Genomic DNA, 26,276 nt, shown 5'->3' with positions numbered 1-26,276 from the left:
AGAGAGCCCCATGCAGGGCTCGATCCCAGGACCCTGAGATCATGACCCGAGCTGAAGGCAGCGGCTTTAACCCACTGAGCCACCCAGGAGCCCCTCCTAAAGTTATCTTTAATTAACAGTGATTGTTTACAACTGGGGGTTTTGGAAAAAAAAAAAAAAAAAAAAAAAGTCCTAGCCTTCTTTTAAGATAGAAAACAAGACTTGCCATTTTCAGACACCTCTCCCTCCCCCCCGCCCCCCCCGTGTGGTCTTGCCCCAGCCAAAACCACAGAAGACTTCAAGTATCATTCAGATCTTTCTTTGTGGAGGTATGAGTTTCAGTATTGCTATTGATGTAACTTACATGCCAATAACTGAGGCAGAAAAATAGCTCTAACTGCTGAATTTTCATTATGGGGAGAAAAAAAATCCCCCACAACTGAATACATTAAGGGCAACCTGCCAAAGGATACAGGACAAAATCGTTAAATACAAGACATGTCCTGGGACACCTGGGTAGCTCAGTCGGTTAGGTGGCTGCCTTCGGCTCAGGTCATGATCCCAGCATCCTGGGACTGAGTCCCACATCGGGCTCCTTGCTTGGCAGGGAGCCTGGTTCTCCCTCTGACTCTCCCTGCCACTCTGTCTGCCTGTGCTTTCTCTGACAAATATATAAAGTCTTTAAAAAAAATACAAGACACGTCCTATATAGACAGCGTATTTGGCATCCCTACCTGGGTCAGCTTAGCCTCTTTGCACTCACCAACATCTATGTGCTGGTGAACACCATGTCTTACTTGTTCAATGCTTTATGGGTCTCTTGTTCTCTGTCCATCTGTCCTGTGTGAGTCTGGTCTCTCATTCATATATCCCTTGAATTACAATAGTCCAGATTTCTAGGCATCCAGCTGCGCAGCTTTCTTCAACCCTCTAAATCCATCTTCTATACTTTGTTGCCAGAACAATTTCCACTAATTTAAGACACGACTGACTTCTTCACATGGCAAACAAGCCATGACTTATCTGGCATCTGCTTCAACTCAAACCTTAACAGGTCACTCTCCTGCTCACTAGTTCCATCTTGGCGTCTTCACGAAGGTGCCATACTGTGATCCTCCTGTACTTTCACGCATGCAGTTTCCTCTTACCTAGAATGGTCATTTCGCCCTCTGGAGGGTTCCTGTTCTAAAACCCAGCTTAGCCATATTGCCACCGGATAGCCTGGTTTCCCAGTCTCCTCGGTTAGGCTTGATCTCCTCTTTCCTTATCCTGCGCAAATCCCTAACACTCCCGCACCAAGACATGCTGCTCTAACTTACCTCTTTGCTTGTTAAAACCACACTTATATACTGTGAATAGAGTAACCGGCTTCCTCACCGCTAGTTCCTCAACTCCATTCCCTTTCCCCAAACTCAAGGCTTCTCTAAGGGATCTTTCTTCTTAAGGCTCCTGGTATGCAATATAGCACCTGCCACTGAGCTAGGGTTAAGAAAAACAAAAATTACTGAGTTTATAACCACTTTTTGTTTTTTTGAAGTCGTGTGACCCATGAGAACACCAAGTAAGGAAAACCTACTTCTTAGTGTTGGGCTGGTGGGGTCAGGGGACCCAGGAGAGACAACAAAATGGTGTCCAATCCTCCATCTTGCCGCCTTCACCCTGGGACTTCCCCCCACCCAGACTTTCTGCCATAAGTGGTTCCCACGTCCAAGGACCGTCCAAGGACATGTCATCTGGGGGAAAACAGAAACTGAACCATACCTAACCCCACCCTCACCCTATAAAAACCTGCTTGTATCTACCCTGGGCGCGACTTCCCCGGCCTTGCTCCCTTGTGAGCCCGGGAACCTCACCTGAGGGTGCTTCCATTAAAGCTTGCCTCAAGCCTACTTGCCTGGCTCCTCACTTCCACTTTCTTACCGCTGACTCAAACCTGACACTTAGGTCATAAAATAATCGATGTACCTTTCAACATTTGGGCACACTTACTAGATTCTTTACATTCCTTCTGTTGTGAATGTAAGGGCCTGCTTAGCCAGAGGGAGTCATTTTGTGGTTATGCAGTGAACTTAGATTGACCCTGCCCCTCCCAGAGGAACTTACTTGCAAAGCCTAGATACAAGGGCGGGTCAGGCCAGGTGAAGACATCCAATCAGTGGGGCGCGCATATATCTACTAGGGTAAATTGAAATTCAATTGGCCACCCGTGTGTAACCTACCATGACTGTGCAGTTTTCTCTGTGTGTTCCCGACCTAGCATGACTGTGCAGTTTTCTCTGTGTATTGCAATCTCTTTGGCCACCTGTGTATAGCCAGGCTCAACTACCTCTATAAAAGTTAGTCTGTGAGGCTGGGAGGGGTCGCCTCTTTGTAAGAGATGGCCCCTACCGGTCGGTTTGATTCTCGACGCTTGGCACGAAATAAAGCTTTGCTTGACCTTCACTTTGTATCAGTCTTGCTCCTTTGATTACAGACCCTAACATTGGGGGCTCGTCCACGATCAAATGACGAGAACTGAGCCAGCATCAGAATTTCTGGGAAAAGCCTCCGGAGGTAAAATCACAGGATCCTGTCTGTCTGGTTGCGGAGCTCAAGGGTATGGCCTGCCGGGAAGAAGCTGGACGCAGCCATGCTCCCCAGGGCTGGAGTGGATGAGGGGACGCCCCTTCCCTCCACTGGTACATCGTCAGGGGGCTCGAGTCCCCCTAGAAAGTCCCCACTGGTAGCAGGAATATTCCCAAGCAGCTGCTGAAACTCCCTTTGTTTCAGGGAAGTTCCTGTTTTCTCTGGCCCGATATGGACTGCCTAGCCCCTCCCCCTTGCTGGCGGGAAAGCATGGTGTCTGAAGTGGAGTGGGCCCCGGTGGAATGTGAAACCTGTTAACAAAGAGATGACTAAACTGATGGTTAATTGTCTGTCTCAGGGTTTTAACGGGTAATTGTTAAAGTAGCTCTCAAAGTCTTTGGTAACCTGAAACTGTGAGGGGTTGCTTGAATGACAAATGGAATTAAATTTGTTGGACATCTAGGTCTTAACCAAATGGGATAAAATGCTAGAGCGTTGGTTGCTGGAACTGGGTTTGTGCTTTTGAAATCTGTAGGTGAACATGTTTTGTGCTTAACTGATTCATAAATTTGCCTTCTAAGAATTCTCTTGTAAAATGACATTCGCCTTAAAGGGAATTCATATGGGGAGACTTTCAGGACAAATACAGGTCTTTGATATGTTAAAATCCTGGAACTGAAATGGGTAAGAATTTCCAGAAGTAAAAGCTGCATTCGGACTAAGCCAGAATTAGTAACATGGGACTAGATGAACTGAAAGATTGTAATGTTGTATCTCTTGATGTTTTGTCTTATTTTAAACATGACTGGTTCTGTAATGTTTGCTCTTCCAGACTAGGAAAACTTTTTCTTAAGTTATCTGTAATTTACAGAGATGTAAAAATAGTCATTTGTAAACAAATCAAGGTATTCAACTCTTTCTCTCCCTCTGAACCCTTGGAAACCAAAAGGTCTCAGCAAGTATTCTTTCTTCCATGGCAATCAGTCATTTGCATAAGTTCAATAAGAATCTGTTCTCCATGTAACAGGACACCATTGGAAACACTGGTTATTTTACCAAGGCTTTGACTGGAATGTCATATTTGAAAAGACTCAGATATGACTAGACAGCTTAAGGGAACTAAAGTTGACTTTATAATACCTGGAAACGTAAAGCCCTTTGGAACTGTTGGCCTGATACCTTGCTTACAGAGTTCCCGGCAGCCTCACCAGGTGAGTAAAGGATGTCACTTCCTGGCAGGTGCGGGAATCTCAGGATACTTTGGGGACCTCAGGAAGAGGAATTCGCCCAAATTGACAGGTATTGCAGGCAGGTATGATGGCAACTACGTGGCTTGGCTTCTGGCCTGGAGAGGCTACTATAAGTTCAACCTAGAGATTGCTTATAAGAAGTTCCAGCAAAGCAGATACTAAAAGATCTATATGATCACTCACTGTTCTTGTTGAGCTTATGTAAATAATTAGGACAGGTTTGTTAAAAATGGACTTGTTTTTCAAATAAATTAGTCCTAATTCGGCTATCTCTGGAAATAAGGGTTATTTTAGAGAGAAAAATTGTGTTTTAATAACACACCTTTATGGATGTTAAATTCTAGATTTGATTGTCTTTAAATGTTTGTTTACCTAAGCTGGACAACTTGAGGTAAACTTCAGGGAAGTTGCACGATAGCTCCTTTAGACGATCTTGCTTTTGCCAGTCAGTAAGCCCCAGATATAGGGAGGAAACTTCAGAAAATGGAAGGATTTGAAGGGAAGAATCTTACTGAGTTAGCGGGAATAGCCGAAAAGGTGTTTAACAACAGGGATGCACAGGAGGAAGGTTTTGGCATTACATGAGGCAGGGAGAGGATGGTTAATGGAAGGAAAATCCTAAGCAAAGAGAAGGCAGGCGGGAAGACTTAGATTCAGATCAGTGCGCTTACTGTAAGGAAAAAGGACATTGGGCCAGGAAGTCCCCAAAAGGAAGACAGCAATGCTGGCCACCAGAGACTGAAGGGGCCATGTTTTGGAGCCCCTCCCCGAACCTCGAGTAAAAATTGAAGTGGAGGGGAAATCAATTGATTTTTTTGGTGGACACGGGAGCCCAATTTTCATCATTACTTAAACCTATGGAAAAACTATCTGGAGAGGAAGTCTGGGTACAAGGAGCAAATGGCACAGAGAGACATAAGTGGACAACAGAAGGGACTTTAAATTTGGCCTCAGGAGTAGTTAAACACCAATTTTTGTCCTCCCTAATGCCCCATATAACTTGATGAGAAGAGATCTCCTCCACAAGTTACAAGCTGGCATTCAGTTCTCGGAAGGAGACATGACTGTAACCTTGGGACAACCCACTGTGCAGGTGCTTATGCCAGCAGTAGATGAATACCTCCTTTACGAGCCAGTCTCAAAACCAGAGGAGACAAAGGGGGGGCACCTTCTCCAAACCCTACAGGTCGACTTTCCCAAAGTCTGGGCAGAAGGGAAGCCCCCTGGCTTGGCCAAGGGACAGCCTCTAGTGGTGGTACAATTAAAAGCGACAGCTATGGCTGTTGCGTCCGGCAGTACTCCCTCCACCGGGAAGCAAAGGAAGGGATCAGAAAACACATTAACCGCCTCCGAGGAGACGGGATCCTAGTTCCTTGCAAATCTCCATGGAACACACCTTTGCTGCCTGTCAAAAAGGCCAAGACTGGGGAGTACCAACCTGTTCAGGACTTGCGGGAAGTTAATGAAAGGGTTGAAAATATTCATCCGATGGTGTCTAACCCCTATATCCTACTCTCCCTCCTGGGCCCCAGAAGAACTGTGTATGCCATCTTAGATCTCAAGGATGCATTTTTCTGCATATCTTTAGCAAGGGAATCTCAGCCCCTTTTTGCTTTTGAGTGGTCCGACCCACAGGAAGGATTCCAAGGCCAGCTCACCTGGACAAGACTTCCCCAAGGATTCAAGAATTCACCCACTATCTTTGACGAGGCCCTACACGAGGATTTGTGTGAGTACACAACCTCCAATCTGGGAGTCACTCTATTACAGTATGTTGATGACTTGCTGATAGCCGCTGAGGACTGTGCGTCATGCTTGTGGGGGACGAGAGCTCTCTTACAGACTCTGCAGGCAAAAGGGTATCGGGTGTCAGCAAGGAAAGCACAGCTCTGTCAGAGCCACGCCCCTTATCTAGGCTTTGATCTCCACGAGGGAACGCGTTCACCGTCTGAGTCCAGGAAACAGGTGATCAGCCGATACCCCTGCCCCACCACAACCCGACAAATGAGGGAGTATCTTGGGACGGTGGGCTACTGTAGGCTGTGGATACGGCCGTTTGCGGAGATTGCCTGACCTCTCTACAAACTGGCAAAATGGGGACTCACTATGATAGAGTGGACAGCTGAGGCAGAAGGAGCATTTCGGGAATTACAAAAAGCCTTACTGAGTGCCCCAGCGTTGGCCATCCCAGAAGCCCTTCCACTTATATGTGGATGAAAAGGCAGGGGTGGCCAAAGGAGTTTTGACTCAGACTCTGTAGCCTTGGCAAAGGCCAGTAGCCTATCTCAGCAAGAAACTAGACCGGTGGATGACGAACGCCCAAGTGACGGGATATCAGGTCTCCTCAACGAACCAAGAGTGACCTTCCGGCCCCCTGGCGGTGCTAAATCCAGCCATGCTGCTGTCAGAGGAGCTGGCTGACCACCCACACGACTGCGGGGAGGTCCTAACCCAAGTCACAGGAGTAAGGCCGGACCTCAGAGACATTCCCCTCCCAGATGCAGAGATGACTCTGTTCATGTAGCTACATGGTCAATGGAAAGAGGTATGTGGGGGCTGCAGTGGTTTCCCCTGAGCAGGAACTCTGGACGGCAGCCCTGCCACATGGAACATTGGCGCAAAAAGCAGAGCTGATTGCACTCACCAAGACACTCACCAACATCTATACGGACAGCAGGTACGCCTTTACTACTCTCCATATACATGGGGCTATTTATAAAGAAAGGGGCCTATTAACAGCAGAAGGAAAAGGAGTTACAAACAGAGGAGAAATATTGGCTCCCCTCCAGGCTATTTGGGACCCAAAAGAGGTGGCCGTTATGCGTTGCCCAGGACACCAAAAGGGGACTGATCTGATTTCAAAAGGAAACCACTTAGCAGATCAAGCCATAAAGCAAGCAGCCCGAGAAACTGCAAGAGCTGGTTACACTCCCGGCTCCAGCCCTACCAGAAAAACCGAACTATTCAGAAGAAGATTTAAAGTATTTACAAAAATGGGCTAAATTAGACTATGAAGGGGATTGGGCTAAGACTAAAACAGGAAAGTTAATTCTTCCTCGAAGACTAGGTAAGAAGTTAGTAGACCAGATACATCAGGGTACTCATTTGGGGACACGCAAACTCAAGGAGCTTATAGACAAGCAGTTCCAGGTTTCTAAATTAGGGCGTATGGTTCAGGATGTAGTTGATAGATTTGCTCAAGGCCAGGCAGTTAATGTGGGAGGAACTAGAATGGGAAAAGGGAAAAGAGAAAGAGGTAAGGAACCAGGAATTTATTGGGAAATAGATTTTACAGAGATAAAATCCGGAAAATATGGGCACAAGTATATGTTAGTTTCTGTAGATACCTTTTCAGGCTGGATAGAGGCTTTTTCCGCCAAACATGAGACAGCAGGAGTGGTAGCCAAAAAGCTATTAGAAGAAATAATTCCTAGGTTCAGGCTGCCTCTTGTGATTGGGTCAGACAACGGCCCTGCATTTGTGAGCTCAGTCTCACAGGCATTGGCCAAGGCTGTGGGCACTAATTGGAAACTACATTGTGCCTACTGGCCCCAGAGTTCCGGGCAAGTAGAGAGAATGAACTGGACTCTTAAATAGACCTTGACAAAGCTAATTCTGGAGACTGGTGGTGGATGGGTGGATCTCCTTCCTTTCGCCCTCCACAGGGTGTGATGTACACCTACTTAAACAAGGTGACCCCATTTGAAATAATGTTCAGGAGACCCCCCCGTCCCCCGCTCTGCCCTAGGCTACGAGAGGTTGTCCCAGCAGAAATGACTGATAAGTCTGTACTCCAGTCACTGCAGGCATTACAGTCTGTCTTAAAAAGATCCCACACAGGGATCTGAACTGCCCACACTGAGATGGAGACGGAGGTGGAAACACATCCTTACCAACCCAGGGACTTGGCTTGGATACGCCGCCACCAAGTGGGAAACTTGGAGCCTCGCTGGAAGGGACCATTTACTGTCATCCTGACCACCTCCACAGCAGTAAAATTAGAAGGAATCAGGGCCTGGATTCACGCAGGTCATGTCAAAAGAGCCGAGGATGAGGATGCCCCCCAAAAATGGAAGCCGCAGCTGATGGACCCCACTGACCATGGACTAAAGCTAAGACTCAAAAGACTATGAGTTCATTGTTGCTCCTATTGTTACCTGTTTGTGTAAGAGCTTCTGAGTCAACTCATAAGACAAAAAAAGAGTATAACTGGGAAATTAGACAAACAGAATTAGAAAATGGAAAAGGTTATACAAAGCGGTGAATGGCTAACTCATCAGCCGACTGTGCAGAACATAGAACTAGCTGAAAAGTCAAGGATTTGACTAATCTCCAAAGAAAAGGGGGACTGTAAGGGCCTGCTTAGCCAGAGGGAGTCATTTTGTGTTTATGCAGTGAACTTAGATTGACCCTATGTAGTAAATTTAGATTGACCCTGCCCCTCCCAGAGGAACTTACTTGCAAAGCCTAGATACAAGGGCGGGTCAGGCTGGGTGAAGACATCCAATCAGTGGGGAGCGCATATATCTACAAGGGTAATTTTTGAAATTCAGTTGGCCACCCGTGTGTAACCTACCATGACTGTGCAGTTTTCTGTGTGTTGCAGACCTAGCATGACTGTGCAATTTTCTGTGTATTGCAATCTCCTTGGCCACCTGTGTATAGCCAGGCTCAACTACCTCTATAAAAGTTAGTCTGTGAGGCTGGGAGGGGTCGCCTCTTTGTAAGAGACGGCCCTGACCGGTCAGTTTGATTCTCGACGCTTGGTGTGAAATAAAGCTTTGCTTGACCTTCACTTTGTATCAGTCTTGCTCCTTTGATTACGGACCCGAACAGTGAAATTATAGATATTTAATTGCTTTAAACTTGAAATAATTGCCTATTTTTCCATTTAATGTACTTAGGATGACAGCTCATGGTATACAGCTGGTATAACTTTTTCATAAATGACCTCACGGCCAAATAAAGAAATTTCGAGAACAGCACTAACAACTGGTTAGAAAATTACCAATTGACAGCAATTACTAGAAGAACACAGGATGAAGAGAACAGACTTTTATTTTTATTTTTAAATGAGATCCATGCACAGAGTTGACATCAGGTCAGGGAAAGGACAAACCCCAGAAACGGAGAGGTAGTTTGCAGCTCTTTTTAAAAAAAAATCTTTTATTTGGTCCTTTTCTCTAAAAGTGTATAATTCAATCACATCTTTTATATGCTATTAAATGTTTGTTGTTAAAAAAAAAAAAGTATTACCAACTTAGAAGTTTTTTTTAATGAGAAATCCAGTGCACACCTCCCCTCACCCAGATGTTTATGACAACCACATATGGTATCTCATGTACACTGCTGTAGAAAGAGAATTATTTTACAAATGCCCAAAGTCCATGTCTCCAGTTGTGAATTTTTCATTTCGGGTTATTTTCAAGAGGGCCTGGCAGGCATGAACACTTTCTACTTTCCTCATTACCTATTACATAGTCAAGGCTTGTCCTTGGAATCTGATAGCTGGTGAGGCCTACATTACGGAAAGGTTTTTCCTATCCATTACTTTTGTGATACCACTCTTGTGTATTTTGATGAGCTTTGGTTTAAGGCTTTCACACATGCAAATCTACTTCCTAGGGGTTCTCTTCGATATGAATTTTATAATGATTAGTAAGAGATGACCTGTGGTTGAAAAGTTTCCCACAGGTAGTACATTCATAGGGTTTCTCTCCAGTATGAATTCTCTGATGGGCAATACGTGATGAGCTCTGTCTGAAAGTTTTCCCACACGTATTACATTTAAAGGGCTTCTCTCCGGTATGAATTCTCCGATGCTGAATAAGAGCAGAACTTTGGCCGAAAGAGATCCCACATTCCTCACATCGGTATGGTTTCTCTCCTGTGTGGATTCTCTGATGGTTGCTAAGGGATGAGTTACACCTGAATGTTTTCCCACACTCGTTGCATTTGTAGGGTCTTTCTCCGGTATGCATCCTCTGATGCTGAATGAGAGCTGAACTCTGTCGGAAGGCTTTCCCACACACTTTGCATTTACACGGTTTCTCGCCAGTGTGAATTCTTTCATGAATGATAAGCGTCGAGTGGGAACTTAAGGCTTTACCACACTCATTACAGTTATAAAACTTCTCACCGGTATGAATTATCCGGTGTCTGTTAAGTCTTGAAATAGAAGTAAAACCTTTTCCACATTCGTTACATCGATAGGGCTTTTCTCCAGTGTGAATTCTTTCGTGCTGGATAAGAGACGCGCTCTGACTGAAGGCTCTCCCACATTCACTGCACTTAAAAGGTTTCTCTCCCGTGTGAATCCTCTGATGATAACGAAGGGATGAGCTCGACTTAAAGGTGTTGCCGCATTCATTACATAAATAGGACTTCTTTCTGAGGTGAATTCTCTGACATCCGGGAAGGGATGTGCTGGCTGCCTTCCTACCTGGATTGTATCTATGGGGATTTTCTCCAGCGTGGATTTTTTGATGTATAAAAAGGCCAGACCTTCTACTGAAGGATTTACCACATTCTTTACATCGATAGGATTTCTCCACAGTGTGGGTTCTTAGGTGTTTGTAAAGGGATGTACTCAGAGTGAAGGCTTTCCCACATTCTTTACATACATAGGGCTTCTCTCCAGTATGAGTTATTTGATGCTGAATGAGAGCTGAACTTTGGTTAAAGGCTTTTGAACATTCTTTGCATTTAAATAATTTCTCTCCACTATGGTTTTTCTCATGTTTGCGAAGGGATGAAGTGTTAATGAAGGTTTTTTCACATATGCTACATTTATAGCGTTTCTCTGTGGTGTTGATTTTTGGTTGATTAAGCAAATATGGATTCTGTTTGAAGGTGTTTCCTTGTATTTCACATTTTGGTGGTGTTTTTTCTCTGGGAACCATCTGCTGCCTAACAAGGACCGACTTTGGGCTGAAGTTTTGGCCAAAATCATTATTTCTATGGCTTCTTTCTACAATGAGGATTTTTTTGTGGCTGCCTGCAACTGCCTGAATACTTTCTTTTTTCTCCTGCTTTTTCTCTAATCTCTCTTCATAAACGCAGGGTTTTTCTGATTTAAAGTCCCAGGGTCCATTTCTTCTGGATCTTCTCATTATCAGCTCCTGAAAAGAAGAATCTTGTGTCTGAGTTGACTTCGTGGTTTTGTGACTGCTCTTCCATCCTGGAGGGGGAAAAAAAACTAAAGCGGTTTCATGTGATACGGTATTTAGCTACATGGACTAAACATAGAGAATAAGTAAGTATTGATGCTATTTATTTATTTGTCAGAGAGAGAGAGAGAGAGAGAGAGAGAAAGAGAGAGCATGCACGCACAAGCATGGGGAGTGGCAGGCAGAGGGAGAAGCAGGGAGCCCAATGTGGGACTCGATCCCAGGACCCCGGGATTATGGCCTGAGCTGAAGCCAGAACCTTAATAACCAACTGAGCCACCCAGGCATCCTAAGTATTGATGTTATTTAAATATGGTTTTTATCTGGTCAGCGATAAGAGGAAAACATAAAAGATTTAAGCAAGAGAGAAAAAGAATCAACGGGAACTGAAGTACTAGGGTGGAGAAAAGATTAGAACAAGCCCATTTAAAGAAGGTGAGTGTCAGAGCAACCAGGGGATCATGAATTGGGAGAGGCAGTCTGGGATCAGTCCAAAGCCATCCTTGACTCTGAAATTGTTTTCATGATATTTCTCTTCATTGTGTGTAATCTTCCTAATCTGTAAAGTCTTCCCCACCTTCCCTCATGCCCAATTCCTTAGTATCCTTCAGATTCAATTCAAATGGAGTCCCTTCTTGAGTCTGAGTTTCTACAGTCCATTCCCCTTATTATAGCACTTAACCACAATATTTAAAATACGTGTTATGGGGCACCTGGGTGGCTCAGTGGGTTAAGCCTCTGCCTTTGGCTCAGGTCATGGTCTCAGGGTCCTGGGATCAAGCCCCGAATCGGGCTCTCTGCTCAGCAGGGAGCCTGCTTCCCTTCCTCTCTCTCTCTGCCTGCCTCTCTGCCTCCTTGTGATCTCTGTCAAATAAATAAAATCTTAAAATAAAATAAAATAAAATACGTGTTACATACCTTTGTATTATATAATTACATTCCTACCTACATCTAAATATATTAGATTTTCCTTTTCTACCGTAAGTATTCTCTGCAGATTATAGCATACCCTATTCACAGATCCTGACATCACCTGACTTAGACACAAAATTTTTTGTTAATTTCCCTTAATTACTTATATACTCCTAATTTGAACAATGTCAAATAAGTCTCAATTCCTTATTTCTCTCTCTCTCTCACACACACACATGCACACACACACACACACACACACACACACACGACTGAAACACCCGAGGCTGCCTTCCAGGACCCGACATTACATGAGTGATGGGAGATCACCATATGGGTGATTACAGTCGCGGCAGTTCAAAGAGGAACGAGTTATGGAGCTAATCTAGAGGTGCTGCAGGTAGGCATGAAGCCAAAAGGTGCAAGCTGGGAATGGCAGCCTTGCTCATGCATCGAGCAAAAGAAACTATCCAGCAGTGTGGAAAAGAGTTGAAGATAAATGAGATGGGCATAAATATAAAAAGGTAAAAAAGGGCTAGCATGACAGAGTGGTAGAAAACAGAACTGAACTCAGTCATTGGGAGAGGATGCAACATATCAACTATTACGTTTTGCCAGGGGAATGCCTGTGTGTGGCATTTCCTCCTGCGCTGGAGAGAACCATTTAAAGGGCTCCCCTGCATCTCACTGTGGTGGAGATTCCTGTCGGATGTTCCCTTTCTCTCCTGTGTACGAATTTTCTCTGCTTGGTCAAAATACTGTATTCTGCTTTCTCTTTCCTACCAGCTTTACTTCTCAGTCTCCTTCCTCAATAACTTTTTCTTTTTCCTCTAAAATCTGGAATTTCCCCCTCCACTCTGTACACCCTCCTTGGATCATTTTACATGCACTCATGTCTTTATGATTTTTTAAGATTTTTAAAAAATTTATTCATTTGAGAGACAGCACATGAGTGAGAGCACGAGCTGGGGAGAGGGGCAGAAAGAAAGGGAGAACCGGACTCCCTGATAAGTGAGGTGACCGATCCCAGAACCCCGGGATCATGACCTGAGCCAAAGGCAGACACTTGACCAACTGAGCCACCCAGGTGCCCCAGTGTCTTTAATATTTAGGAAAGGAAAGAAGAGTGTTTTACTTTCTGCCCAACACCGTCCTTGTTCCTTCCCCAACCAAGTCTTGCTAACAGGTACAGCTTTAAATCAGCAATCGTACCATTTTATAAAATGCGAGCCCGAAGTAGGCCTGCAGGGCTAACAGGATCCAAAGCTGCGCATCCAACAGGTCATTCCCAGCTCCTCCCCTGAGAGAGGAAGTGCTCCATAGGCGGCCATGGAGAGTTTCAATAGACACCAGGTGACAGGGGCAAAATGATGTGCGCTGTGCAGTAGGAGCGGCCAAGGGAAAATGAGAGGATGTACAGAAATGTTTGTATGTGCACAGAAGAGCTACTCCTTCTCCACATCCACTCTTGCTCAGTATCTCACACCAGCTCCCCTCCTCCTGCTCAGCACCCCCCCGGGCCCCCTTCTGGCTCCTGTTGTCAGCAATCCTTGCTAAGGCAGCCATGACCTCCAGGTGGCGGAGACAAAATGCTCTGCGGTTCCCACCGAACCAACCTGTTGGCAGCAGCTCATAGTGACCCCTCGTTTGCCTTGAGCGGCCCTTTTCCTAGGGTCCAGTGCCCCCTGCTTTGCTCCACATTCCTCTCCCTTCCCACCAGCCTCAGCCTCCTCTGTGCACTCATGTTCCTCTGCGTGACCTTCAATCCTGGGGGTGGGGGGTCCCTCGGGGTTTAGTCCTTGGACCCCAATTCCTTTGCTCCGTACTCTTCCCACAGGCCAGCTTTGATTCCAAACATATATGCGAGGCAACACTTCTCTCCACACAAGCCCACTCAAAATAGCAGCTTAGATGTCTTGACAACTCCTCAGATTCAACACGCGTAAACCTAACTGATTTTGTGATCGCTCCTTACAACCCGTATAACCAAACCCTTGTCTCTAGAATAGCATGAGTTCTGAATCAAAACTCTAAGAGGCGTCCTAAATACCTCTCCCTCAGCCCTCAGCTAATCAATTTCTAAGACTTGTTTATTCTGCCATCTAAATGAGTCACAAACTCCTCTGCTTCTCTCCATCTCTACTGCTCCTATGCCCATTATACGCCTTGACTTCAATGCCCACAGACCTCCTAATTTTTCCTTCTGCAGGACACCCACTTCTCTTCCCTGTGGGCCCATTTCTCTCTACCTGGCCACAAGATGCCAGAGTTCCTCGAGATCGAGCCCTAGGCTTTTTCTTGCTCTTATGGTATTCTGGACCCACTCTACAGGCTAACTCAAACTCACCCATTACTCTGGACTGACCAGGGTCTCCCACATTCACATTTCGCACCCAGTCTGTATTTTGAGGGGAAAGACTCCAAATCTAACCAGAGACTTGACCTCTCCCCTGGGATAAGTGGGTCAACCAAAGGCAACTTAATTCACCCAAAACCCAATTTCTACCAACTTCTAAATCTGACCTCCTTGTGGTGGCAATATCTAAATGAATGAGATCGCTGTCCAACCCAGAACCACAAACCAAGCCCCCTTGATAACGGACCTCCTTTATCTTCATATTAAATCCATCTCCAAGCCCAGCTTTTCTTATCTCCCGAGTATCTCTGAGACAGCTCACTTCTTTCCATCTCCATCACCACCAAACTAGCCAAGTCACTCATGCCCTCATTAACTAAAAGTCTTCTCTGACCAGGCACTGTTTTGGGTACTGGGGAAATGGGAACACATCAGACAACCCAGAGATGAGAGAGATAATGAATGAATATATATGATCATGCAGGGACAAGCATCCTGAGGGAAAATAAAGCAGGGGGAGGCAACAGAGAATGCGGAAGATGGAGGGCCATGTTTTGGATGAGCTGAATCTGTTCGAGAAAGTACCATCTGAGCAGAAACCTGGGCTACTCAAGGAAAGGTCACACGGGCTCGCGGGTGTCAGGAAGAATAATCCGGGGAGGGAAAGGCAAGTGGGGGGCCCTGAGGGGGGAGTCGGGCTGGCCTCCTGGATTGAGTGATTAGAGTCCTTGAATGAAGGGACGAGCAGGAGGAGGTGAAGGTGAGGAGGGAGACAGGGCCAGACCACGGAGGCTCTGGAGGCCACGCCGGGGACTCTGGATTGTGCTCCGTGTGCTTGGGGAGCAATCATACAGAGCACAGTTGTGTAGGGGAGTGAGATGACCTGATAAACCTCTTTTTTTTTTTTTTTTAAGACTTACTTATTTGTCAGAGAGAGAAAGCACAAGCGGGGGACTGGCAGGCAGAAGGAGAAGCAGGCTCCTCACTGAGGAGGGAGCCTGACGTGGGGCTTGATCCCAGGACCCTGGGATCATGACCTGAGCCAAAGACAGATGTTTAACCAACTGAGCCACCCAGGCGCCCCAGATTTACCTTTTAATAGAGCATTCTCGCAGCTATGGGAACAGAGGGAGGGAGGTGCAGGGCCAGCAAGGGTACTGCTGGGGAGAGGGGGCAGGGGACAAGGACAAGACTGACCAAACACAGTAGAGGTGCCTAGGAGTACCCGCTCTCCGCTTTCACCTCCTCAGAGATTCCTTCTTTAAACCCCCGCCTGCTGGGTCACTGGGCTGCTAAGAGCAGCACCTCTGTGCGAGTTAGAAAAAGAGGCCCCACCCTCTGTGTGGGGGCAGCCCCCAGGGACCCCTCCGCTGACCACGCAACACAGATTCAGTCCCCCCACCAGGCTTCTTATGCTGAGATGACAAAGGAGGAGAAAATGACAGGAAAGAAAAACACATTTTCACTGGAAGATAATGGTTTACCCAGATCATCCCCGCATTTTAAAATTTTAGATTTCAGGACTATTTCCGCATTCGGGCTTAGAGCTAACTCATGATGTACCGACTGGTTTAATCGCCTCATTACAACTCTTCCGGCAAAGCCCCCGCCCCTCCCCCGCAGGTGTGCTCCCTTCTCAGCAAGAGACTCAGAGGAGATGCACACCCCTCCTGTCAGCGCCTTCCACCTCTCACTTCAAACATCCCCACATGACCCTTTGTTTTTCTTTTTTCCTATTTGGGAAAAGTTTTGAAATTTAAAAAGAAAAAAAAAAAAAAAAAGGAAACTCAGAGGCCGCTAGAGATGCTAGGAGTCCACGCCTGAGCACAGGCTTTTCTGTCACCAGCTAGGGAAGGGGCAGATTTCAGGTCTGATCCAGAGTTAACACCTGAGCTACTTCCAGAACGTCCTTCACCTGCGCTCACGGGGAAGTGACCAGCACTCCGGAGGGAAGCTGTTCCAAGGCCCCATTAGTCCGGGCAGATGGAGACCCGCCAGGGGTGCTGGATGGACAGACACACGCAGGCACTCCCGGGGCACCCCGGGGTGACTGCCATCTCTGCAGGAGAGAAGGTGCACCCTGTCCAGGGATGTGCACTTACCAGTCGGCTGTGCTGTTCTTCCTCCCGGCTCCCGCCCGTGGTCCACCCTCAGGGACATGTCCCCGACGCCAAGGAGGAGGCTGCTGAGGACTCCAGCCCTGTTGCCCGGGGCCCAGCGCCTCTCAGCACAGCTCCAGACTCCAGACTCTGGTCACACTTTTACTCCCCGGAACCCACCGATGACTTGCTTCACTCAGAGAGATGCGTTCCTGGATGGGAGGCTCCCGAGGTGCGGGGAAAGGGACGGAGCCTTCCTTCTCTTCCTCAGATCTTTCCTGCCAGACTCGGCCCAGACGCCGCCCTGCCGAGCCTCGGCTGATTCACAGACTCCTGCCTGCTCTGGGCGCTTGATGGCGGCCTCTACCCGCTTCCCAGACCTTGTGTCTTTCTCCCAAACCAGAGTAAGATAGACAGACACACAGGTGGTTCCCACAGCAGAAACCTCAGAGTATGGTGGGAAGAAGGCTCCCTTGGCCTGGGGGCTTGGGGAGGGAGAGCGCCCCGCCTGCAGCTCCTCTGCGGGGCCCACGGAATGAGAGGCCATCACTGACGCATCTGGACCCGACAACAGCGGGGAGCAGCCCTCCCTTCCACACCAACAGGCCCCCCGCGACCTGCAGGCTGCTCTCAGCAGTGTACGCCTGGGGCCATGGTCAGGCTACTTCCCAGCCCCCAGGCTCCCAGCCTGGCTCTCAGACAAGACCAGATCCTGTGTCTAGGCTCCCCTCGCTGGGTGGGATCTGGTTCCCGCGGCACTCTCCCGGCTCCCGGCAGCACCCACTGGCTTCCTTTCTCTGGACTCAGGCAGCCCTTTCCTGTGGCTGGACCCGGCTCCACATCCTCGGATCCCACCTCCTCAGGAAGCCTCTGCCCACACCGCCCCTTCCGCTGCGCACGCTCACACACTCTGCAGCCATTGTATGGGGTCATTCTTTCCTAACCCACCTCGTAAATGGTGAGGTTTCCTGGGATTCTGTCCTCTGCTCTGTGCCCTCACCTGGTTAGCTCAAGGTGTCAGATGCCACCATTGTGCCGAGGGCTCCCTGACCTCCCTTCCGAGCTACCAGAGACCTCATACAGCTGTCGACCAGCATCTCTCCCCGAGCATTCCACTCGCTCCCCAGTGAGACCCATCCCACAGCGAACTCGCCCTACACCCTTAACAAGGGGACCCCTCTCCCTCCCACCGGACCCCAGTGCCCATGCCTTTGTCCCGCCCTAGAAACATCTCGCCTACCTTACTGCAAGTGTCTCCGGGAAGATTCCCCATCAGCTTTTCCCTCACTATCCCCCACCATGCTCCAAAGTGACCATTCTTATTCAACTCAAATTACATAAGGATTTCACCAATCTATTCTCTACGAAATATTAAGATTACATATAACTAAAGACCTCTTTCGTCCTGCCCCTTCTTAATCCCATTCCATGTGGAGCTCCTGGCACCAGCTCAGGTGTGTCCCCCCAGCTTCTGTCTGCACTTCCGCACACATTACAAACACACACATAGCCATGTCATCACCCTTCAGCATCAACAGTGACACAGCAGTAGCTGCCCCCCGCCCCCTGCCAGCTCTGTCCACAACAGCTGCTCTTGTCTCTGACAGTGGCCCTCAATGCCAGAATAGGGGCTTGCTCCAGAGGACATTAACACTGTTTCACATTTAAGCCAATTTTTCTAAAATTTCCAGAACTCCAGTCTTCTGCTAAAAATCTTTCATTTCCATGGGACGGTCCCATGCTGGAGACTCTTGTCAAAGCCCAGTGTAATGCGGCTTTGCTAGCTTTCTGACACCCTTTCCTTCCTCGGCTCCTTCTCTCCTATACCCTGAGCCTTGGTCAGATGGATTCTCTGCCATTCCTCAAATGCACTGTTCACTGACTGAATCCCTGAGGTTTAGTCCTCCTGTGAAAACAGGAACGACTAAGAAAAGCTCCCGAGAGATTCATTTGGTAAGTGATTACCAGAGAGTAAAAGGATGCTCATGTCTGGGGCCTAAGCGCCCCCTCTCTGCCGCTTCTGGAAGACAGAGGCCCTGGAGAAACCTTCCCAATCGACATCTCCCAGCCGTCCACTTACCCCCCAGAGTGTTGCCCGCACCCACCCGCCGCCGCTCGGTCCCACCCACTCACCTAGAGAGGGGCCTCCAGGACTTTCTTTCTCTACCTTCCAGGGATCTTCTCCTTGCTGCAACAGGGAGATCACTCTTGGTTTGGAAAACAGGAGTCCTGCTCAGAGACAAGAAAAAAAAAAAGAGAAAGATAAGACTTGGTTTTCTTTTGACTCAAAGACGCATCATGGATCTGAGTGGAAAACTCACGGGATGGTACAAAGAGCTCCGGTGGGGTGCTGCAGCCACGCCCCCACGACGTGAGGGCGTGTGTGAGGGGAAAGGCAAGGGGCCTGTAGGGTGTGGCTGTGTGGGAAGTAGCTGTAGGTTAGAGATGCCGGATACACAGGCAGCTCTGGTTACTGGAGTACCCACGGCTTTCCACAGAAGAGGGAACATGTTAGATTTACAGACTAAATGTTTGTAAACAGGTACCCATACCAAGTGCCCTGTTTAAAATGAGAAAGCACCATCTGACTCCCTTTCAAAGATGGATTATACACATTTGGCAGGCTGGAAGGGAGAGCTGGGAAAGGCTGGCGGCAGGGTAATGAAGATGGTTGAGGGATGCTTTCTGCTGTGAGCTGAGCAAACAAATCACAGAAAATCAGAGCTGTAAAATGTTGCCTGAACTATGAGGGAATTTCCGACACACAAGTATGTCAACTGTCAATGTGTGGGACAAATCCATGCCTATAGGGGGAAAGAAGCTTTAAATACTTATTTATTTACAATGTGCATAATCCCAAGACCAAATTCAGCTGAAAGTTCCTGATGCCCCACAGCTTTTATGCAGGGAAGCAGGTGCTGACTTATGCTACTGTCTTTTTCATCTACAGGGAAAATTCCCTTACCCAGCGAGACCAGGTTACTGTAGTTCTCCAGCATCACTTCCTGGTACACGTTTCTCTGAGAAGGACCCAGCTTCCTCCACTCATCCCGTGTAAAGAGCACAGCCACGTCCTCGAAGGTCACCGACACCTGTAATGACAAGCCATCCCAGCTCACCCAGGACCTCCCATCACACAAGGTAAAAGTGGTGGCAGTTGCTGGGGAGGATGGGCTGCCATGAAGCTTTGGGTGTTATTCTGGTTTCTGAAGGTTTCAGGTCATTTGTTTAGTGGACATCAGCCAGTGACAACTAAACAACATGAAGTCTCACCCAGGCCTTGTATTAACTACCATAAGGAGATGTGGGCAGGAAGTAAGACCGTTGGTTAAGACTATTAGAATTAGAAAAACCATTGGTAGGTGTGTTAATTAGAAAAATCTTTCTGATGACAATTTGACAATACATATTTAAAGCTTTAAAATGTGCATATTTTGGGGCACCTGGGTGGCTCACTGGGTTAAGCCTCTGCCTTCAGCTCAGGTCATGATCTCAGGGTCCTGCGATGGAGCCCTGCATGGGGCTCTCTGTTCAGCAGGGAGCCTGCCCCCTGCCCCCGCCTGCTGCTCTGCCTACTTGTAATCTCTCACTCTGTCAAATAAATAAGTAAAATCTTAAAAAAAAAAAAAAGTGCATATCTTTTATCAGTTACTATGTTTGTATCATAACAAATAGTGCACAAAAACGCATATCCAAGGGAATTTATGATGGTGTTAGTGATCAGAAAACAACGAAAACGGAAAACAATGTAAAATCACGGATGCAGGCTAGGTTAGCTAGCTTAAGACACTCTCTGTGGTGCTTATGGAATTAAAATAGCTATCGTTTAGGGGTGCCTGGGTGACTCAGTGGGTTAAGCCTCTGCCTTTGGCTCAGGTGATGATCTCAGGGTCCTGGGATCAAACCCCCACATTGGGCTCTCTGCTCGGCGGGGAGCCTGCTTCCTCCTCTCTCTCTGCCTGACTCTCTGCCGACTTGTGATCCCTCTCTCTCTGTCAAATAAACAAAAATAAAATATTTTAAAAAACAGCTATCATTTATTGAATGCTTTCTTCGGAACAACTACTGTTTCTAGAGGTTTTTACTAACTGTTACTGTAAATATGTATCTTTACAACAATCCTATAAAATAGGTACTATTACTGCCCCCATTTTACACAAGAAGAAACAAAAAGAAATCAGTCCAGGTCAAACAGCTGGTGTACCAGAGACCCCATATATAGGAGGCCCTGTGCGTCTCCAGTCTATACTACAATACTCCTTTACTTCTGACCCCAGACATGTGGGTTTTTCACATACCAAGTGGTTGTGTGACACCAGCTAGGTATCCTACAACTGACCTCAATTCTCATGCCATTGACTTGGAGAGATGGTCGGATCCCACAGGTTAAGGGCTCAGTCCCACAGGACCGCCCCAACTTCAGATGCCAATTTCAAGTCCAAACTGTTACCTATGCTTCCGACCAACTGGCTATGAGTTGGGGAGGTTTCTACAACCCCTACCCTCGGGTTTAATTAACTTGCTAAAGTGGTAAATGCAGGAAAAGTACCACAATGCAGGAAAGCATTTAGTTACTAGGTTACTGGTTAATTACAGAAGGAGAGAATGCAGGGACAGCCAGACGGAAGCAATGCATAGGGCAGGCTATGTGGGAAGGGGTGTGGAGCTTCTGTGCCCTTTTGGGATGCACCACTTTCCCCATCTATAAGTGTTCACCAACCCAGAAGCTCTCTGAACCCTGTCGTTTTGGGTTTTTTTCCATGACTTCATGACACAAGCACAGTGGATTAAATCACTGACACTGTGTAGGCATGACTGGCCCTTGGGTTGTGGGGGACCAAAAGGTCCAACCCCTCTAATCCAGATAGGTTCTCCTGCCAACCAGCTCAGACCCTTAGGGATTTTCTAAAAGTCACCTCATTCATATCAAATCCGGCTTGGTTGAAATGGGATTGTTATGAATAGCAACACACACCCATTTCACCTTTAACGCTCTTAAGTTTCTTCAAGAACAAAACCCCAATATTACAAATCACTTAGCTTGCTGGGAACAGCGATGAAAACCAAATATGTATTTCCTATTATAAATCACAGTGTTGCAGCTGGTCAGGGGTAGAGGTAGAATTTCAGTATGGAGGAGGCCCAAGGCTCCATTCGTAACCACTCGGCAAAACTGCCTCTCAATGCCTACTTCATGGCGTTAAGAAATAAATGAGATCATCTATACGATGGAGACAGGTAGCGGTGACAGCTGTGCAATGATGTGAAGGTACTTAATGCCACTGAGTTCAACGCCCCAAAATGGTTAAAGCGCTAAATGTACATCATGCTTATTTTATCACCCGAGAAAAGTTAAAATGGTAAAATAAATGCGTACATATGTGAATATTAATACACATATAAATAAAAAACAAAGATAAGTAAGTATGAGTCTGATGGACATATACCAAAGCGGGGGACAGTGACTATCTCTAGATACTGGGATAAGAGAGATTTCACTTTCTTCTTTATGTAGATTGTTTTTTTCTTAAATATTTTATGTATTTGACAGACAGAGATCACAAGTAGGCAGAGAGTCAGGCAGAGAGAGTAGAGGAAGCAGGCTCCCTGCTGAACAGAGAGCCCGATGCGGGGCTCGATCCCAGGACCCTGGGATCGTGACCCAAGCCAAAGGCAGAGGCTTAACCCACTGAGCCACCCAGGCGCCCCTGTAGATATTTTTTATGCTCTGAATTTCTTTTCTTTTTGAAAAAGATTTTACTTATTTATTTGACACAGAGAGAGGCTGTAAGAGAGAGAACAGAAGCAGAGGGAATGGGAGAGGGAGAAGCAGGCCTCATGCCAAGCAGGGAGCCCTATGCGGGGCTCGATCCCAGGACACTGGGATCATGACCTGAGCCAAAAACAGATGCTTAACGACTGAGCCACCCAGGTGCGCCGATGCTCTGAATTTTAAACATGAGCAGGTCATACATGTATAACAAAGTAAATTACTCGCACATGAGGGGAATGCAAGAAATAATCTTAGCCCTCAAAATAACATAATTCAACTGGCAGACAAGGTAAACATATGAAATAATTTGATCAATGAAAGAAAAATGTGTAGGTGGACAGGACCATATACCATCTCCCAGTTCAATCTGCACTTTATTTTATTATAAAGATTTTATTTATTTATTTGAGAGAGAGGAAGAGTGCAAGTGGGGGGGGGCAGCAGGGAGACAGAGAAGCAGGCTCCCACTGAGCAGGACTCTGGGATCATGAGCTGAGGTAAAGGCAGACTCTTAACACACTGAGCCATCCAGGTGCCCAGCAATCCTCATTTTAGAGATAAGGACCAGAAGGTTCAGGACAGTCAAGATACCCGGGCCACATACCTTATCGATGTCAAAGGAAGGACAATAATTAAAGTCTTCTGTTAAGCCAGCACTTGGTATATTCTCTCTCTGGTCTTAAATGCCCATCACTGGGCTTTACCCACAAGCCCATGCAGTAGGGGCACATGGAAGCAGGTGAGGTTAGGGAGAATGCCACATGCATTCACTCCCCTGCAGGGATGGAGAAGATTCTGGGCAAGAGAGCAATGTGGCTCTGTGGGAACAGGAGGGGAAAGCTTTACAAATATGAACTGGCCGGTCCCAGCCCGAAGATCAACCACCACCGTGTTTCAAGGGCTCCAAGACAACACGACAGCGGAAAAGAGCTCTGGGAACACGGGGGCTGGGGCTGCCCCGGGTTCCAAAAGAGGCACCAGGGGAATGGCTGCACAGTGCTGAGCCTGGACCCAGAGGCCAGACACACTGGGGTTTGAATTCAGGTTACTGGACGTCTCTGAGCCTCAGTTTGCTAGTGTGAAACACGGGGATGATCACTGCTGTGCTGGCATGAGAGTGAGAACAAAGGCCACACCCTCAGGCAGACACCAGCAACATTAACTGTGACTGTCAGATGCAGATGATCAGTGAAAGGACAAGTCCCAGCAACACAGTCCAGCAGGTCCCATCTGTCGGCATGAGTGGTATCAGCACTTCAGTAACACCATCCGGATCCCACGACCACCCCTTATTGGGCGTCTGCTAGTGCCCAGCCCTGATCCAAACACTTCCCATGCACTGATTCACGTGACCCTCTCACCTGCCCCATGAGGTTGGCATGTTTGTTATTCCCATTGTCCAGGCGAGGAAACGGGCACATCTGTCCAGGGCCCACAAACAGTAACCAAGGAGATGGGTTCAAGCCCAGCAGTCTGGCTTCAAGCCCCGCTTCCTACCCACCGGAGACCCTGCCTCTCCACTCCTGATATCCTGTACACCCCTCCCTGCTCCCTCCTGGGGAGTCTTCTCTCTGCCCTTGGAGTCCAGAGATCTCTCCAGCTGTGTCCCCTCCAGTATGGCTATTCCTTGTTCAGGCACTGGCTCACCTGGACTGGGTCCCTCTCCTGTTTCCAACAATGGAAGGATGAAAATAGCAGGTCCAGAACAGTTTTCAAGAGAGTACAGAAACAAGGAACGTAATCCACATAGAGGGAGAAAAAACGGACAATGATAGGTTGGAGTAGCCTAGGGAGGGTATCCTAAAGAAAAACCAAGGGTAGGGAGGGAGACCAGGGCAAGCCAAGGAAGCAGGGCCAGAAAGGAGCTGCCGTGTGTGTGTGTGCGCACGCGCGCGCACGCATGTGTTCCGTCCCCACGTGGCATCTGACCTGTCAAGTTAGTAACCATACACTGAATTGAGATTAGTGAATAAAAAGAAGTGTCTGTTAGGAAAAGAAAAGGGAAACACTAGACTTGGATTGGCAGGGAGGAGGCAAACATTCCCTACAGAATCCACCCTCCCACTGGGTGGATCGACTCTTGAAGGAGGAAAGGGCTTGGGCTCCAGGTCCTGCAGAAGACTGCATACAGTGGAGGACTTCAGTTTGAGAAGTTAAAAAAAAAAAAAAAATCTGTTTCTAAGACCAAAGATGTCAATGAACTCACTTGAGACGTTGCTTCCCTCCGTCCAATAGCCATATCTTCTTTCTGGGCTCTTCCCTGAGGATGGGTGGAGTCTCCAGAAGGTAGATCTGAAAGAGGAAAAAGGGAGCCAGGACGGAGAAGCCCCTTCTGCTTTCCACCCCTGAGAATCACCAGCTCTGAAATCCTTCCACCACCTGAGGACTGAGGCCACGTGCCCTCGGAGAGGGCAGTCAGAAGGAGCTGGAGCTGGACAGGCCCAGAGACAAGGGCCAGCCCACAGTGGCCCGGGGCCCAACTCTTCCCCCTCTGGCTCAGAGAAAAAAGACTAGGACTCTAGCTTCAGTAGCAGCAACAACTCACTGAACCTGCCCCAGGGGCCAGGCACCGCTCACATCGTTCAGTCCCGCAGCATAGCTGCCATTGTCCACGCCTATTTTACAGATCAGGAAACTGAGGGCAGAGTGGGAGCCACTTGCCCCAGTGCACACAGCCAGTGAGGGTGCACCGGGATCCGTACCGCGCGCCTCCACAGCACGGGCTCTAACCTCACTGCCCGCAGGGGACAACTCTTCTCCACCTCAAGCTGCACCCGCCCCCAACTCCTCCCCCTCCTGTCAAGGAATCTCCTTCCAGGTTTTTAGAGAAAAGTGCTTGGGAAGAGGACAACAGCAGTTTTCCGACGGCGGCCGGAGGGCTGCCGGCTGGAGGAGCAGGCACAGAGACCGAAAACTTGGGTTCCAGTCTAGATTCCAACGCGGGGGGGGGGCGAGGGGGGAGCCGGCAACTCACTTCTATCGGAAAACACATCTCTGCGCCTGCAGCCCGGGAAGGCAGTGGCGCCGGGGAGGGGTGGAAACACAGTTCCTCACGTTCACTGGCAGCCGGGAGCAAATCCAAACGCCCGCAGGGCCCGTCAGTTAGCGCGCCGGGCACGAGTCCGGAGGGAGTAGGAGTGTGACCAGGGCCTGGGCCGGTGAGGACAGGTGCCCGACCTGCCGCGGTCAGCGGCGCGTCCGCGAGACGGCTGGTGCGGGCCAGGCGGGCACATCGGGGGTGCCGGCCCTTGACCCCCCTGCCTGCGCCCACAAAGCCCCCACTCGCGCCTCTCGGGCCTGTGCCCCGCGCGCCCCGGCGCCGCATCCTCCCGAGGCCCCGGTCCTCCGTCCGTCCCGCATTCGGCCGACCTTCCGCAGCTCACCTCTCCCAGGCCTCGGGGTTCCGGGGACTGCGCCTCCCCGGCCGTGCTCCGCTGGCGGAGGCTCCGGCACTGCCCCAGCGAACAGCAGCCTGGGGTCGTGAGTTCTCCCCGGGCAATGCCCGGGCCGACTTCAAGTCCCTGAACCGCCCGCTCCAGCAGCAGTAGACCGGCGTCCCGCGCAGGTCCGGGGAGGCGGGACGGCAAGCAGGGGAGGACGGCCGCAAAGCCTCTGGTGAATGTAGTCCACGCGGGAACCAAGCATTCTGGGAACTGTAGTTCCCAGCTGAAGCCTGAGAGGCGGCGCCTTAGCTCGCCTGTCCGGTGCCCAGCTCCCACTTCCGGGCTCGGCGTCACACCCTTTGGGCTACCTGGCGCGTGTCTCCAGGTTCCTCAGGAAAGAGGTGGAGGTTTGCTGAGGACGGTGTGTCACTTAGCTGTGCATTTTCATAAGTGACAGTAAGGCAAGTAGACTACCGCGGAGAACAAACCTATTTCCCCTCCAGTGATTGAATCAAAGTGTAGCTAGCACCTGCTCTGTTCCAAACACTAAGTGGTTGAAAGTATGTCAATGAACTAAACAAAGTTCATTGCTCTTGGTTAACTATTTGTTTTGTTTTGTTTTTGTCTGTTCAGGGGGCGGTAGAGAGAAGACAATAAGCCACGAATGTAGTCAGAGTTTAGAAGGTTAAGTGTTAGGGGAAAAAGTGAAAGAGCATGTTCGGAAGTATTTAGGGTAGATATGGAGGCAGTTTATAGGAAGAAATAGGGTCACAGATCCCAAACCCCGTGT

The 26,276-nt window shown here is 48.3% G+C and overlaps 1 protein-coding gene across 1 annotated transcript; it reads right to left on the bottom strand.

The window, feature by feature from the left end:
* Positions 1-8,833: 8,833 nt before the first annotated feature.
* LOC116860663 (zinc finger protein 354A) lies at positions 8,834-25,030 on the bottom strand. Its single transcript, XM_032846793.1, has 4 exons — positions 24,310-25,030; positions 19,296-19,422; positions 18,464-18,559; positions 8,834-10,974 (listed from the first exon to the last, which is right to left on the bottom strand). The coding sequence occupies exons 1-4, from the start codon at positions 24,340-24,342 to the stop codon at positions 9,416-9,418; spliced, it is 1,815 nt and encodes a 604-aa protein (XP_032702684.1). The 5' UTR covers positions 24,343-25,030; the 3' UTR covers positions 8,834-9,415.
* Positions 25,031-26,276: the final 1,246 nt, after the last annotated feature.

This window comes from Lontra canadensis, unplaced genomic scaffold (assembly GCF_010015895.1).
Source record: "Lontra canadensis isolate GAN:19392208 unplaced genomic scaffold, GSC_riverotter_1.0 scaffold181, whole genome shotgun sequence".
In the NCBI taxonomy this organism is placed as follows: domain Eukaryota; kingdom Metazoa; phylum Chordata; class Mammalia; order Carnivora; family Mustelidae; genus Lontra; species Lontra canadensis.
The sequence above is the reverse complement of the archived record's forward strand: the minus strand, read 5'-3'. Positions and strand labels throughout refer to the sequence as shown.